The sequence below is a fragment of the Dipodomys merriami genome, unplaced genomic scaffold (assembly GCF_024711535.1).
Source record: "Dipodomys merriami isolate MVZ:Mamm:240054 unplaced genomic scaffold, mDipMer1.0.p SCAF_1, whole genome shotgun sequence".
Lineage (NCBI taxonomy): Eukaryota > Metazoa > Chordata > Mammalia > Rodentia > Heteromyidae > Dipodomys > Dipodomys merriami.
Window position 1 is genome coordinate 72,091,515 of NW_027202270.1, and position 17,901 is coordinate 72,109,415.

Here is a 17,901-nt window from a genome sequence, read left to right on the forward strand (position 1 = left end):
AATATAGTAACTACTGTTCATATAGTAGATAGCTGTATATTTTGTTTATCATCAATGAATTTTTTAATCTTTACTTAATGCATACTCAATGATTTAATAGAGAAATTTAGCCTATGCTTGCTATGGGGACAGAAGTTCTGATTATATTTTCATATTTTATGAAAATGAAATGTTAGGTTTATTAACTTTTTTTATATTTTTAGTTATAGTCTGTTAATAAAACCCACAATTTGATGACTATCTCTTTATAAATACTTGTTTGCTAAAACAAGCCATCATTAGACAGATTATAAATAGACAAATAGTCAACCAAATTATTATTTCTAAACAAAACCTGAATATTTCATATGGATTATATGGTACTAAATATTATCATGATAGTTATAGTAGTTAATTTTTAAACAGCTTTGACAATGATTGAAGATATCATTGTTTAAATGTATCTTGCAATACCAGTCAATCCAGACCTCAAATACTGGTGATCATTCAAAGTAATCATAGGTGTCAATCATAATTGTTAGGTTTTTAAAAGGAGGTTGCCCAGTAAGAACTGCACCAGCACGCACGTGGTATTCAGGTAAGGGGTAGGTTTATTCAGTAGACCTGCTGGGACCAGGCAAGGGTGGCACTCCACGTGGCTGGGAAAGGCCTGGGAATGAGAGAGAGCTGGGAAAGAGAGGAAAGAGATAGAAAAGAGCAGAAAGAGGGGTAAGAACAGTAGCACTTACGTGGTATTCAAGTAAGGGGTATTCAGTAGACCTGATGGGACCAGGCAAGGTTGGCACTCCACGTGGCTGGGAAAGAGAGAGAGCAAGAAAAGAACAGAGGGAGAGCTAGAATAGAACAGAGAGAGCAAGAAAAGAGCAGCAAGAGAGTGTCTGGGCCTGGGCTAGGTCTTATGGGCGGGGAAAGGTGTGGCCACATCAAATTCAGATGTGACCTCTTCCAGGTGTCCCAGTTGCCTAGGTAATGCAGGTACTGGGTGGAGACTTTGCTGCGAGGAGGGTGGAGTCTGCTGGCCATCCAGGAGCGGACCTTACAATAATATTTTCTGTAATTTTTCTTTCTTTCTTTCTTTCTTTTTTTTTTGTTGGTTGTGGGGCCTGAACTCTGGGCCTGGGTGCTGTCCCTCAGCTCTTCAGCTCAAGGCTAGTACTCTACCACTTGAATCACAATGCCACTTACAGCTTTTTCTACTTATGTAGTGGTGAGGAATCAAACCCAGGGCCTCATGCATGCAAAGCAAGCACTCTACCACTGAGCCACCATCCCAGACCCTAATTTCAAGATAGTTGAGAAAATAATTTTCTTTGTCTTTTCTGAAGAAATACTCCAGATATATTGCTATTTCTAGGAATAAATTATAAAATACTAATTTTCTTAGAACACTTTCTTGATGAAAATGTATCAGCTCTAATCAGAGTTTTGCACACATTTTTTCCTCTTGTGAATAGTTAATTGGCATACCTGGATTCAATGTTTGCATACTTTATTAAACTCTTCTATGAATCTTGAAAATATACTTAGAATTATGTAATAAATTTAATGATTAAAATTCTTAGAACTATGTAAAATGTCTCAGGAAAGTGAAAAGTATAAATTCCAATATTTCTTAATTTTACTTTTTTATTTTCTGATTTAATATTTCAAAGGGAAGATCCTCAAAATTCTAAGGAAATTTGTATATTATTTTATGTATTTTGCCCGCTAAACCATGCTAGATGCAAAAGTAACTCTTATTTGATGCTATTTATTTCAATGGAAGGAAAACCTTTGATTACCTCTGTTAAGACATTTAATCATTCAAACACATTATTAGAAGTCCTTTGAATATTTTATCTTAAATTAGTTGGAAGTGAGTAGTAATGCTTAAAAAGTCTCCCTTTGTGATCTCTTGGCTGCTATTTTGTCTTTTAATATATCCAGATGACCCAGAGCTGATTGTGACTATTAGAGAATCGATCATTCATGTCAATAGTTAAGTGTTTCCTTCAAGTGTGAATCAATTATCAGTAGATGAATAAAACTATATCCATGTGGTTGGAGTGAGAGGAAGCAAGTCATCTGACATGTAAACTCTGGTTCAGACTGCTGTGTTTCTGAGTCCTGATAGTGTAGTGTTTGATAGTGTTTCTGAGTGTAAAAGCAGAATGTGACTAGTTTCAGTTCTTATAATCAACACAAGTGCAGAAATTTCAATGTTAAATGCATCCAAGGGGAAAACAACAACAGATCTATTATGCCATACAGTACATTTATGAATGTGTTTATCTAAGCACAATGATAAGTTTTGAGCACAAAGGTATAGTAATGAATAAGATAAGCAAGTTTATTCTTGAGACATATTCTTATTTGGATTTGAAATTTTATTTTTCTTCTTTTTATGTATCATCTTGGCTTCTGTGCCTTGGCCTATTCACTTTAAAAGAAGATAGTACTATTTAAAATAAATAAATGCAGTTAACATGTGGAATAAAGCTAAAAAGGTTTATCATTGTTAGAACCTTTTTTTTTTTTTTTTTACTGCAATGTCCATTATTTTTAGTCAAAGTAAATTCTAGTTGGCCATAGTGAGATAGAGGGTATACTTGTTGGGATCTGTAAGAATTAAATCTTGTCATAATCTTAGTCATGGCCATTAAGCTCTTTAATTAAAAGAAAACAGAAGGGTATCCTTGAGAAATTAATCAAGTAAACCAGGTAAGGTCACATTGTTAGCTTGAAAAACAACTAGACATAGTTTTCAAGTCCACACTATTTTTTGCGAGTGATTTTCTTTATCTGATTACATCATCCTGACATAAGTGTTCTACAAAAGTTTGTAAAATACTATTGGCAGCTCTCCTAAACATTATTCTACATGTTATGCATATGTACAAGCAGTCATAAACCTATCTGTAGGGAGATTCAGCAAAATTCACAGAACCTACTACCCCTGAACACAACTGAATAACGTTCAAAATTGTGTATTTTATAGGTGACTAGTTCTCAAAATGAGTAGAGAAATGCCCTGTTCAGTATGACTAGTCCTCACTGAAAATGATCCAATTCTAATTTGTTGTTTTAATTTTTGAATATTTTAAAATTTATTATAACGGTAATGTTACATGAAGGCTATAGTTATATAAGCATATATAAGGAAATGAGTAAAATTCTTGTCAAACAATGTTATCCCTTGCTTGTTTTCTCCTGCTTTCCCTCTTCCTTCCCAAATCCCCCTCTTTAAGTTGCAAAGTTCATTTCCAGCATAATGTCTTGTGAGTTTGCATTTGCATTGGTTCACCATTTGTCTTTTGTCTAATTTACTGGACTTTCCTCATTGTATATGTATGTGTGTTTGTGAATCTGTGTGTGTGTGTGTGTGTGTGTGTGTGTGTGTGTGTGTGTGTGTGTGTAAATACAGAGTAGAGTCTTAAATTATCAAATTCTTAAAGCCAATTCACAGACCTTCAAAATCCATTGGAGCAGAACAGTAGTGTACAATCATGTAATTACATAATTTATTGTCCCTTGTAGGTAACTAGTCTGTATTGTCACACAAAGGCTCTCTAGGTACCCCCTTATTCTTTCTGAGTGTCTTCAGCTCTTGTTTACCAAGTATTATTTTAGTCTGCTTTTTTTCTTTAAATTACACACTTCACAATTACAGTATGAATAGCCCAGTAGCAGCTATGAGCTGATAGCTAAATGTCTTAGCAATTACCTTTCAATAGAAGGGAATATTTGAGAATGAACTTAAATACAGAGAGTTATTCAATATGTGCTTTTCCATAAATATTCATAAGCCTGTGTATATAACAATACATTTATAACATTTGAACTAGTAAGTTACTGTAAAAAAGTTAAGTGTTTCTTTGTACTTCTGATTGCCTGTAAAAGAAAAATTTAGAAATAATGTGTAGAGGAATGGGGTATAATAAATTCTATATTGAAAACTACTTTATATCTGTTGCAGAAAATAGCCACTCACTTATTTTCTAGTTACACAAACTACCTAATTACCATATCAATACTCTGTAATTACATATTCATCATTGTCCTCTCCACTACATTTCATGATTGTGTTTGGTGCTACAAGGTAGCTCTTAGTGTAATTGTCCTATAGAAGTTATAACAATTTTTCCATTGGGAATATAAAGTGCTATTATATAATTTTATGGTAGTCTCTACTTTCTTAACACAAGTAAAATACAATTCATCATCACTTCTCATATTCAGAACAAGTAAATTATGATGCTTTTCAGGTCAGCAAAATAATCAAAATTTGTGACATAGAATTTCCATAGACAATAAAACCTCACTTAGAAGGTAACTATATATATATATATATATATATATATATATGCACATATATATATATATGTGTGTGTGTGTGTGTATGTATGTAGGTATGTATAAGTACTTTGCCACATATACTGAACTTAATTTTGATTCTTTTTTTTCTTGTATTAGCTTCATAATATTTGGCTCACTGAAAGCTGGTTTTTGACTCTTTTGAGGATTATTTTTTTGTGTATAGTTATTTACATGTCAGTCTTCAACTAGTAGCCAAATGTAGACCAGACACTTCCATTTCATTTAAACATAGGTACATGTTTACATGCGTAGTATAGGTACTACTTAAAATTATTTTAAAACCCTTAACTTGCTTCAAATGGTACACATTATGGAATATTTTCTTCTGACTTGGGACAAGAAATACTTTCTTTTGTAGAGCCCTAAGCATCTCTGCTTATTTAAATAACTATTTGTTCTGGAGCAGAACCAGGTGAACAGCTGCACACAAAAGAATCCTTCTCATACATTATTATTCATATTTTGATAAATTAGTAAACATTTTGTTGGATTAGAAAGTACTAATGAAGTAGGACTTTCATTAGATTAATAGCTGAAGAGACAAAATATATCTAAATATAGATAATATTTGAGAGTTTACAAGGGGTAAACAGATGAAAACACTGCATATATGTATATGATTATTTGTAGATGTTTGTGAATTCAAAGTGGATTAGCAAGAGAACAAAAGAAATTGAAGGCAATATTTCTATCACTTATAAATTCAAATCATCTTGATATTGAAGTAATTGTAGAAAGGCTGTGATAGAACTCTGATAACCTGTGATAGAACTACTCAATCTAAAACATGCTTCTTGGACTGGCACATCTTACATTTGAAATAGCATCTGGCACTTGAATAGATTGTAGTTGTTTATCAATTTACACATATCCAATGCTTGTGTAGTAATATGAACCTAAAATAATAAAGTAATTTATTAAGTAACATCTACTTTCTTCTGTGTTCAGGAATCTTAGAATTGAGAAAGTGAATAGAGAAAGTTTTAATATCCCTTTTAGAAACTCAAAATGAAAAAGAAAGTTGGAAGAATGGGAAATAGGAAGGGAAGAACAGGGAGAAGGAAGAGGACATAAAACATGAAATAAATAAAACATAAACATGCCCATAGAACTGTAACTAGAGAACAGACAACAATTTAGGCTAATATATAAATCAACAACTTCAAGATGCTTTATATTTTATGTGTAATATCAGAAGATGGAAGACTCATGGGCAGATACTTAGAAGCAGCTTTACTTGAGTTAGAATGTCCTGAATAACTCTGACCCTGACCTTCAACTCTGCATAGAATGTTCAGCATGAAAACTATGAAAAATGAAATGTTTTCACATTTGAATATCTGTAGAAATTGATCCAGATCTGAAATGTATGTCCTCTTTTTTAAAAGGTGAAAGTGACTTGACTGAACACCATGTTATTTAAAATTCTTTATTAAATTTAAATCCAAATATATGCTTATTTTACAAACTTAGTGAAAGCAAACATTTCTTTTATATTATTTGGATTCCAAATTTACATTACAAAGCCGATCAACTACCTTGAATAATGTACCCTTAACCTGTTATGAAAAAAGTATGGTACAATAGAAAATCACCTTTAGGCAGAAAAAGCAGGCCATGAATTCTTTTAAAAATATTGTCTAAAAAGAGAAAATCTACCTAGCTTACTTAGCAAAATAACATACTAATAGAACTTGACTTTGAGCTAAAAGAAAAAAAAAACTCCATCGAATTGCAGCTTACACAGAAAATTTGGGAAATTTAGGGATACATTTAATAAATTACCATTAGCTATTCATACTGGATTAAACCAACATTCATTTCAAGAAAAAAACACCGCCTGTATACATGACACTGTAAATGTTTCATATTTAATTGTGAAGGTAATGTACAGAGGTTATTGTTACATAGGTCAATTAATGAGTACATTTCTTTTTGAACAATGTCACCACCCCTCATTTTCTCCTAGTATTTTCCTCCCAACCATTCTCCCCCAGGTGTTTAGTTCATTTCCAACATAGTGTTCAGTAAGTATGAATTAGTTGTTTCTGTGCGTCCCCTTTCCCTCTCCAAATCATATAAACTTACATACAATACAAAGAGTACAGAAATCAAAAACAGCAGCAAAACAGGGGAAAAAAACACAAGAAAATGAGGAAAGAAAGAGAGAAAGAAAGAAAGGAAGAAAGGAAGGAAGGAAGGAAGAAAGAAAGAAAGAAAGAAAGAAAGAAAGAAAGAAAGAAAGAAAGAAAGAAAGAAAGAAAGAAAGAAAGAGAAAGAAAGGAAGGAAGGAAGGAAGAAAGAAAGAAAGAAAGAAAGAAAGAAAGAAAGAAAGAAAGAAAAAGAAAGAAAGAAAGAAAGAAAGAAAGAAAGAAAGAAAGGAAAGCTCGAACAGTACAATGAAAAATCCTCGGTTTCCATTTCTTGGAGTTCATTTCAATAAGCATCATTTTGTATGATCATAGGCCCATAGCTATTGAGCCCTGTGATCCTCTCCTCTTCTTTATTATGTTTTTATTTCTCTTCTTAATGACTACTACTAGACTTTTTTCTGTTTTTCTTTCGATTGGTCATGGGGTTTGAACTCAGCCTGGGTGCTGCCCCTGAGCTCTTCAGCTCAAAGCAAGGGCTTTACCACTTGAGCCACAGGGCCATTTCTGGTTTTCTGGTGGTTAATTGGAGTTAAGAGTCTCATGGACTTTTCCTTCCCGGGCTGGCTTTGAACCACGATCCTCAGATCTCAGCCTCCTGAGTAACTAAGATTACAGGCATGAGCCACCAACGCTTGGCTCTCATATGATTTTTTAATAGATAGATAGATAGATAGATAGTGTGTATATACACATATACATATATATACACATATATGTTTACATACATATATGTGTATATACATATACACATATACATATGTGTGTATATACATACATAAACACACACATATATACACATATATGTATATATACACACATATATATGTATATAAGCATATACATATACATATACATATATATTGCATCCATCACTTTCTGTCAACATTATTTCTGGGAGACTTGTCCACATTATTGTCTGTGATGACAGTGTTTTCATTTTGTGCACACTTCATCGTGTCAGTGAATCCCATTATCCATTCTTCTGATGGACCCCTGGGTGAAGTTCAGTGTGGGCCTAGTTATAAAATCATTTCTCTGAGTATAGTATACCTTAGTTGGAGATGATTGTATATATATATTCATTCTCAAGTAGAGTTCATGATGTTAATTATTTTCTAGATTGTTTGAACCATTATTTGCTTCCACTTATAGTAGATGAGAATTGTGCTATTGTCAATTTGGTGGCATAACTGTGCTGTTTTGTTGAAGTGTTAATTTGTATTTTTTGCTGACTCTTTAATTGCACTCTCACATCCTTTTACACTTATTCCAAGTTTTCTGTAATCTGTGCATTAAAATTAGCAATATTTAACATATTATAAAAGACATTCATTATTCCAATGTATTAAGCAATCATCAACCTTTGGAATGTTAGCCACACTGTGTTTTTCATAATTTCTCATCTTTTCAGAGATTTGGTTATTGAAAGTGGTTCAAATATTTAGATTAAAAATCATATTTTAAATAGAGTGATTAGTATTAGTCAAAGAATAAGTTGGACTTTCAATTTAATTGAATCCATTTACTATAGATGCTTCACCAATCAATACAGTCTCTCTGGTTCATTATTTCTTATATTCCCTATATTCCAGATTCTAGTTAGTGAATGAGTGCCATGGGCACCATGTAGAGCCCATTCCATATCTAAAAGTTCTAATACAAGATTGGACACCAGGTAATGTTGGCATATAAGTCCTGTGTGGTTTCAATGAATTATTTGATATGGAAATTGTGGAAAACAGCATAAAGGAAAGACCTATGTCACATCCCACAGCTGAACCAAGCCTCCCAGATGAAGTTTGACAGTTACACACAGTACTAAGAGAGCTCTTTGTCAATGAAAACCCTGTTGAAGGTTGCTTCAGATACTGACTAATGCAGGTTACCTAATGAAAATTGTTTCCAAAGATACATGGATTGAATAAATTTTCAGTGAATGATTACATGGGCTGTTATTAATACACTTTTCTTGGATATCCACAGAATTTTTGTTGTAGGCACTGTAAGTACCCAACCCAGTACAATTACAAATCCATAACACTGACTTAATTTTCAGTTCTTCAAGATTCTAACCTTTTGAAAATGTTACTTTTCTTACATGCAATCCAAATGCATATTAATAGGCTTAAACATTGAATATAAATGAGATGCCTTGGCATAATGCAATAGCAAGTATAAGAATGCTTGCAATAAATTTCCATAAATATGAAACCAGAGTGTCAATAAATTTAATTTCTGTCTGATTTAATAAAAGGCTAAATAAGAACACAAACATGAAAATTATAAATGATGTTTTAATTTTCCTTACTCACTATAATAGTCATACAGCAGGTTAAAGGGTCTAAATTGTGATTTTTAATCTCAGCTAGTCTCATTTAACCTTGCTACACAACAAAGTAGCTAAAGGAAATTGGAGCTCATAATTATAAAATCAGAGATCTATTCAATCAGATATGGTTAAGGTTATTTGCATTATGAATTTCAATATTTTTAAATTATGAAATTATGTTATGTTCCTAGATAAACATACATGTAGATATATCTGATTTTTGAAAGGCAGAAGCAGTATAACTAAATTTTAAATGGTTAATTTAATTTTTCAAGATCCGATATAATAAGATAGTAGACCTTGTTCATATTAAAGTAATATATTATAATAGTGCAAGAGGTATAGAAATATTCCATGGAAGTTGTCCTTTGTTGTTTGCATTAATCAGTTAAAAAGCATCTTTTAAAGTAAGAGATTTAGATGACTAACACTGATTATTTCTCTGTCTGATGGGTTGCTCTCACCACAGATGAGTGGAAGAACATGTCATCCTTTTTTTCCAGCATCTTTCCTCCAGGAGTTCCAAGAATACCCTGTCCTAGCATTTGGAAAATGCATGAGCCTACTTGAGCACATGAGTGTTGGTACAAAAACAATAGTCCTTTACACAGTATTCTGTCCGAATGAAAACAAAGTCTGAGGAAGAGCAATGCTAATTGATATCTAAAGAAACCAAGAATTTTTTTCTTCTCAGTCCAAACACAGTGATATTGTTCATTAGAAGGATGCTTTAGAAGGAATGCTAAAGAATCTTTTTTTGCTTCACTTTCATAATTCAGAACTGAGTTTTTCAGCTAATATGTAAAAACTGTCTTCTCCATTAGAACATGAAAACAAGTCAACCTTAGACAAAACTAAAAATCATTAGAAATCAATTATAAGAGATTACCTTGTATCTTTGTGCAAGCTGTTTGAAAATATCAATTGTTTGGCATCTTACATGTTGAATGGCCTACAAATATTTATTACAACTTAAAAAGTATCTCATATGATTTAATCGTTTGATTATGCCTTACTCCTAGATGTATGTCACCACTATTGTGTGAATTCTGAATCATGTACCATTGGCGATGATGGCAGCGTTGAATGTGTCTGTCCAACCCGCTATGAAGGATTAAAATGTGAGGTTGACAAATGCATAAGGTGCCATGGGGGACACTGTATTATAAATAAAGAGAGTGAAGATATATTTTGCAAGTAAGTATCCAGTTTATTAATTTATAAAGGCAAACTCAAGAAACAAAAGACTGCCACTCATTTTGTCATACCATTGTTAAATGACTCCATATATTGACCAAATATATGGTATATATACATAAATATGTACATATATATGTAGGTATATATGCATATTACCCAATAAAATTAGAAAAAATAATGTGACTTGGAAAGCAACTAAAATGGAAGTGTCCAAGTTTGATTTTGTTGCATTGCCTCTTGACCTTTGGCTTTCAGACTAAGTGAATAGAAAACAACAGATTAAAGGGTAATGCCATTTAGTTTCTATCAAGAAACAAGTTTATGCCACTGAGGTCACAGATCAATCTTTACTTCACACTACTTTTAACAGCCTTTATAAAAAAGGGCTCTAAAGGACTGTATTCTGTCACTTGCCTTGCTTAGGAGTAAAATAAATGAAAAGACAAGATAGAAAAACATGCCATAAAGTGCCCATGCCACAGCTTCTACTGAGAGACCTACAAGCATGCCAGATGAATTATGTTGCTCTGCCAAACGAGGCACAATAAAATTTTATTACTGACATCGACATTTTTTTATTTTTTACTTACTCACATTTTAGAATTTACTCTAAAAGATTTGTTTCGTCATTTTGAATGACATTTATTCAAATGAGCCAACTTGTTTGTTGGAAAGTACATTATATTTAAGTAATTAAAAGTATGAATGATGTGTTAGTGTGTAGCTTTAATATGTACATAAAGCCAATTATACTTTTATATGTGTTTTACTCCTCAAATCAAACAAAACAGATCTTTGTGGTCACACATTAGCCTAGCAGATCTTTAGTTTACTTTACAGGTATCTATATCTGTCTATCTATATACCTGTATATTCCTAATATATGAATATATATATAATATATGAATATATATATTCATATCCATGATGCTTTTATCCAAATAGACTATACAAGCTTCTTTACAGCTCATTTTCCAATACAGTTTGTTGAAGTCTGAGATTACAGTTTTTGTCTTTTCAAATATCTCTTTGGAAATCTATATGTTGAATAGGTACATTGTGGGACTTTAAAAACAGGAGCATGGCAGTATTGAGTTTATCAGTCTATATACAATATATATTAGTCTATACAGATCTCAAGCAGAATGCTTTAGGCCTATAGGAAGTATGCTAAATGATTATAGTTTGTTTCCATGTATATAATGTTTTACTGCTTAACATTAGAATGATATATGCAGTTATATTGAAATGTTTTCTTTCATAGATGCAGAACAGATACTAAAACAAAATTCCAACAGAACTCTAGTAAACTTATTTTTTTTTGCTTAAGTAAGAAAATTAGGTCAGCATGTATCCTTGGATCATAGTCACTTGTTTTTGTAAAAGCTAGACTAGGTTTTGAGTATTATACTTAAAGTACAGCTAATTACATATTCACTTTTCCTCTGGACATAAAGTAATATTATTGAAGAAAGACGAGTAGTCTAAGATCTACTCATTGGATATCAACCTTTATGAGAATTCTTTGTTCATGCATGACAACAGATATTTCACCTTTAAAATGGGGTATGTTACAAACTATATGTATATCTGTGTATACCATATACACTTTGGTAAAAGAAAAGTATTCTGAAAATATTAACCATACTCTTTATTTATTGCTATTGTAAAGATGATGTACAGCATGGTTATGATTACATAAGTCTGATAAAGAGTACATTTCTTTTTTTAACAATGTCACTCCTTCCCTTACTTTCTCCTAGTTTTTCCCCTCCTATCCACACCCATAAGTTGCATAGCTCATTTTCAACATAGTGTCTAGAGAGTATCACTGCTGTATTGTGCTCCCTTTGTCTCACGATTACTGTGCCCCCACCCCAAGACAGATAAATGAGCAAACAAGACAAAAGGAAAAGAAAACAAAAGCAGCAACAGTAACAACTCTTATTCTTTTTCTAGAGTTCATTTTGATAGCTATTATTTTAAGTGATGAGATGTACATAGCAATTGAGCCATTGTGATCCTCTCTTAAGAATATCCTCACTGCTCTCTAGGATACACTTTTAACTATTGTAGTGATCTGCAAGATTGAAAGGTTGAAGCTTCACATTTAAAATAGCTACAAATTTCTGTTCTAATTTTGAATTCAAGCAAAATCCAGAAACAATACCTTCCATATATGTTAGGAAGCAGAAGTGTGTGTGTGTGTGTGTGTGTGTGTGTGTGTGTGTGTGTGTGTGTTTGTGTGTGTGTGTGTGTGTGTGTGTTTATGGCAGTTGTGGGGCCTGAACTCTGGGGCTGGGCATTGTCACTCAGTCTTCAGCTCAAGGCTAGCGCCTTACTACTTGAACCACAACACCACTTCTGTTTTTTTCTGCTTATGTGGTGCTGAGGAATCAAACCCAGGGCCTCATGCATGCAAGGCAAGCACTCTACCACTGAGCCAGCTTCCCAGCCTGAAGCAAAAGTTTTAATAACACTCATTACAATTGTTACTCTCACTTTTTGATAATAGGTTTGGCATGCCGTTATCATTTTGTAGAGAATCCTTTAATGTGAAATGAACTGACTTTCCCTTTACACTGTCCCTTTGATAGAACAAGAAACTGTAACTTTCTTGTTTGAAGGAAGCTGGGCATGAAGGACAAGAAAAATACCCTCAGATCTATTTAGCATATCAAACAGCAATACGATTGACTGTGAACCTCGTTCACTTTGTGTCCATATTTCAGTGCTTGCACAGACGATGAAAGAAGTTATGTTTGATAATATATCTTAGAAATGCTAGATAGCTATTTCTTTCTACATGTTAGGGACCATTTTCACACATCCTCATTGCACATCTCACACAGATTTTATTCACTTTTTGTTCATCTTTAAATATATTTGTTTCAATTTTTTAACTACCTTCAAAGTAAACACCTGCAAACATTATAAGCAGTTCAGTGCATGTCTAGCAGCCAAACAACCCACATAAGGTCAAGTATATACTCATAGAATAATAAAAATGGTTATGCTAACCATATTATTAAAGCATCTTACATATCTTAGATGAACTGCTTAGGCATCTATCATGGGAAGGATCAAAATGATCTAATATTCCTACTGAAGAATGATTATTTTTGCCAAGGTAATGATCAGAATGACTAGGAAGAAAATTGTCTTTTCATAGTACCAAGTGCCAGTGTGATCATGTGGCAAAATTTTCAGCATGATATGTGGTACTTCTAATATTAACAATGATATTCTGATTTTCTGCCTTCAAATAGTGCAAGATTCTTAATAATGTGGAAAGAAAATGCACTTTTTTTCTGCTCCACCATCAATTTCCATGATACAATGCAAAAAGTTGCCTATTCAATAATATAATATAGAAAAAATAAATTTATTTTATTTCACTATTATTGCTAAGGCCATTTCTCTAGTAGAATAATAATAACTTATTCTTGTCCCAGAAATGTAGTATGACTTTAAATTAAAATCCTTTTGTGAAAGCTATCAAGGGTACCTGCTTTATTAATTTGCTATAATAATGAACATTCTTCCTATAACATTATTGTTATTTTCAGAAAATTGCTCCATCTTTCTATTATAATAAATTATTTGACATTGACACTAATTAAATTATATATTCAAAGATAAACAGTAAGGTAAACCGATCAAAGTGAACCTCATACTGTCTTAGCAATGGTGGGAGTTAAGTTTTCTAATATTACATTAGATAAAGTCTTATATTGTTTTACTAGAGTATTTCATCTTGTGGCTTAAAGTCACAGAGAAATTACCAGATTTTCATGGTGTAGAAAAAAAAAAAGATCAAGGAACATATCTAATTGCCACATGAAGAGTATACAGTGGGCATTGTAGTTTGTTTTCCCACACATGCATCCAGCTAGCTTGAATTTTAATGTTAAGAAAATGCATTGAAATTCCCAAGAAATTTAATTGTGATCATTATGATAACAATAACTGCCTGAAGCTAGTCTGTATTTTGGAAAATGCAAACACCTCTATTTACTCTTATATAATGAGTATTCTCTGCCACAGAGATTTTGTGTCAGTGTTCAACAGTGATAACACGGGGATTGTTTTCTTCTTTTTGCTACAGCTGCACAAATGGAAAGATAGCCTCCAGCTGTCAGTTATGTGATGGCTACTGCTACAATGGTGGCACGTGCCAGCTGGACCCTGAGACAAATGTACCTGTGTGTCTGTGAGTATTTATATGTACATGTGAGCCTAGTTTTATTGCTCTTGTGGCAACTTATATTAAGTAGATGTTTCATGGATACTTCGGATCAAATATTGTCCCCCATTGGCTCATGCGCTACAGAATCTTCATCAACTTGCTAATGATTTCATGAGAAAGAACTCATTTGGTTCTGAGCATCATATCATTTCAGACATTCACAAATCTTGGAATTTGGAAATTTCAGGGGGAGGGGAAGAAGTGCTCTAATTTTATTGATCATATTTAGTGGTGTATATCCTAGAGGTAATCATGATTGATGAATCATTTGATACTTGTTGCCATCCTTTTCAAAAGAACTTGAGATATCTATTTGTTTTTAATGTATAATGCTAGTCTATGTTTATATCATGGTTAGAGTTATGTATTATAAAAACCAATGAAGGCCTTGGGTCATTAAGATGATGTTAAATCAAGTCTGGATCTGGAAACACCCCAAAGAATGCATTGGAATTTTTAGAATGTTCCAGAAAATGTCTGAAATTTAATATATTACCTGGAACATAACCAGCATACCTAATGTAGTGTCTAAAGAACAATCATATTAAATTACAAATATTTGGTTACCTCTTAATCGGATGGTCCAAAGTGGAATATAGACCTTGAACAGAATTTGGAATGAAATCCTGTACTTTCTGAGTTTTGCTTTATTTTAGTTTTCTAGGGGATGGAATACATGCGTAATTCACATGGGCATCCTGTTCTCCAACTTGTCAGTGTAGTGTGGAGATGAGAGAGCCTGTGTGAGAGAGAAATGAGCATTTCTGGAAGCATTTTTATTCCTATGTTACTATCTCTGTATAAAATGAATTTGAAACATTTGGCAAAAAAATTAAAAGTTAGATGGTTTATTTAGCTGTATTTTACTGGAATTCTGCAGATGCTCTGTTGGGTTTAAAAGTCAGCGCTGTGACCAGAAAGAGAACCCTTGTGATCACTACTGTCAGAATGAGGGGATTTGCACTTTAACTGCGTTTAATGAGCCGAGATGCAAGTAGGTTTAACCTTCCACTTACCGCTGCGCTTCGTGTGACATCATTTCAGGCCACAGTTCATTGGTTTAAATCATGAACATCCACATGCATTTCACAGTGTATACTTAATCTCGAGGCTCATCTGTGTCATACACACTTAACCTTTGCTTCGCTCACTGATAAGTGTATGCACCACAAACTGCTGGCTTGTCTAGAAATATAACAGAAAGAATGAAAGAAAGTTAGTGGAACTGTCTCATAAAAATACATTTGCTAGGATAGTAGCTATTAATTAGAGAACCTCAAAGCAGGTGAATTAAGACTCTCTTACCTTATACTATATTTGGAATGATGGTTGTTAATTAGTAACTGACATTCCCATTTCATTCACTGAGGGAACAACACGCTGCTTCATTTCCTAAAATTTTACTGAAGATTGTTCCTAACTTAATTAAAAAGACCTCCTATTGATAAAAGAGATACATACCAGTGCATTTCCAGAAATTTAATTTTGGTATCATTTAAATCATTCTTTCTTGTTCAGTTTCTGGTGTTTGAATATCCATGACAATGAACTCCTATCTCCTCAAATATTTCAAGGGTTGCCTCTGGTGTGACAAAAATAGAAGTTACTTTTGCAGTGCACATTTGTGCTTAGGAGAGCCACATGTATGGCATCACGCTAATTATATTAAAGCTAGCAGTTCTTATGATAATCTCACGGGAGGTGGCATCAATCTATCTAGAAAAGGTTTTAAAGCACAATCAGATTGAAATTCAAATATTTTATCACCAAAAAAGCTAGCTTTTGTTGACTATCATCTGGAGTTTTGAGGTGAAATCAGAGCTGAAGGAGTAGAGTTTTGAAGGTGGTGCCTCTTAAAAGGTAAAGAAAGCCTGGAGAATCAGGGGCTCTACATTCAAAGATTTGGTAACATTTCAAATGAAAACTGGTAGTTTGGACCCCAAAGTGAAACTGGAAGGAAGAATAGTGAAAAGAGCCATTCATTGATATTTCAGGGTGAGTAAATTCACAGTGATGCTTGACCAAAATTAAACAGAGAAGTATTTAAGCTCATTTGTAAAATATCTATAATACCATTTATTGTGTCACTGTCACATTGTTCCTAGGCCAAAATACATAATTCATTTCCAGCCCACTTTGTCCTTTCCCCACACATTAGGTCTCATGATATCATCTTGTCCAAAGAATGCTCTTTTGTCACCAGAGTTGCTTCTGAGTAGAACAGCTCATAAAATATTTTTTCACTATCAATTCTAACTAAATATATCAGAAAAACTACAATCACCTATCTAGTCATCTAGCCAGGAAACAAAAATATCTTCTTTAGAAGGTTTAGAGAATTATTTTACATTTTGTATATTTCTGTCTCTATCATTATATTTGTCTTTATGGACAAAACATGATTGCATGTACCTTGTTTTTCTATACCGCACAATTATTTTGAAAAAAGAAGTAGTGCTTGTGTCACATTCCTCCAAAAGTTATGTCATAAATTAATGAAAAATAAATTACATTGTTTTAATTCAATCACCAAATATTAATGATTTACAGGTATTCCTGAGTCGTTAGAAAAATCCAGAATTTCTACAACAAATACTATGTAGCAGCTACTACATCTTCACATGTGTTGTAGGAAGTGTTAGGGTATTTTTGTTTAATTACCACCTAATTGCTATCCTTTTCAAGATGAATCAGAAAGGTCGGACCATGTATTGGTAAATATCTGAGAGCTTCCACACCTGTGTGATTCAGAAGTTCATGCCCCAGTTGTTTAAATACTTGGTTATTTAATTCTTATTACTTCTCTCTTTTTGTTTCATTCTTCTTTCTTTCTCCCTCTGTCTCTGTCTCTTTCTGTCTCTCTCTTTCTCTGTCTCACTCCCCTACTCTTTCTCACTGATGGTACTTGTGTTTGAAATTAAGATCTTACAAATGCTAATCATTGGTCTAGTAATTGAGCCATCCTGATATAACTTTCTTTCTTCCTTCCTCCCTTCCTCCCTTCCTTCCTTCCTTTCTTTCTTCTTCCCTCCCTCCCTCCCTTCCTTCCTCCCTCCCTCCTTCCTTCCCTTCCTCCCTCCCTTCCTTCCTCCCTCCCTTCCTTCCTTTCTCTCTTTCTTTCCTTCTTCCTTCCTTTCTCTCTTTCCTTCCTTCCTTCCTTCTTGCTTTCTTGCTTGCTTTTCTTGCTTTCCTTCCTTCCTTCCTTCCTTCCTTCCTTCCTTCCTTCCTTCCTTCCTTCCTTCCTTCCTTCCTTCCTTCCTTCCTTCCTTCCTTCCTTCCTTCCTTCCTCCCTCCCTGCCTGCCTGCCTGCCTGCCTGCCTGATAATAGGGTCTTAATTTATGCCTTCCTAGCTGGACCAAGACCCTATTCACTCTTAGTCCATAGCTAAATGATAGGCACATCACCACTCCTATCATTTGTATTGGTTGAGATAGAGTCTAATGAATATTTTTCCTAGGCTGCCCTAAACCTCCAATCTGCATAAGCTCTGCCTCTGAAGTCTGATGTGAGACTCTGTACCCAACACCACTACACTCTTTGTGCTAAAAGAAGCACACTTTATAGACTGAGTTTGTAATATTAAAGAACCTAAATTTAATTTTGAGTACATAAA

At 33.4% G+C, this 17,901-nt stretch overlaps 1 protein-coding gene across 5 annotated transcripts in view; it reads left to right on the plus strand.

Moving 5' to 3' along the window:
- The window catches only part of Lrp1b (LDL receptor related protein 1B), a 1,866,674-nt gene that overhangs the window by 1,806,998 nt on the left and 41,775 nt on the right, over positions 1-17,901 (plus strand). For 4 of the 5 annotated variants that reach the window (XM_070023764.1, XM_070023773.1, XM_070023803.1 and 1 more), the window contains 3 exons: positions 9,861-10,035; positions 14,147-14,251; positions 15,168-15,281. In XM_070023764.1, the coding sequence (XP_069879865.1) occupies positions 9,861-10,035; positions 14,147-14,251; positions 15,168-15,281 (394 nt within the window). The remainder of the gene's footprint in view (positions 1-9,860; positions 10,036-14,146; positions 14,252-15,167; positions 15,282-17,901) is intronic. The other variant, XM_070023793.1, reaches the window with a different exon arrangement.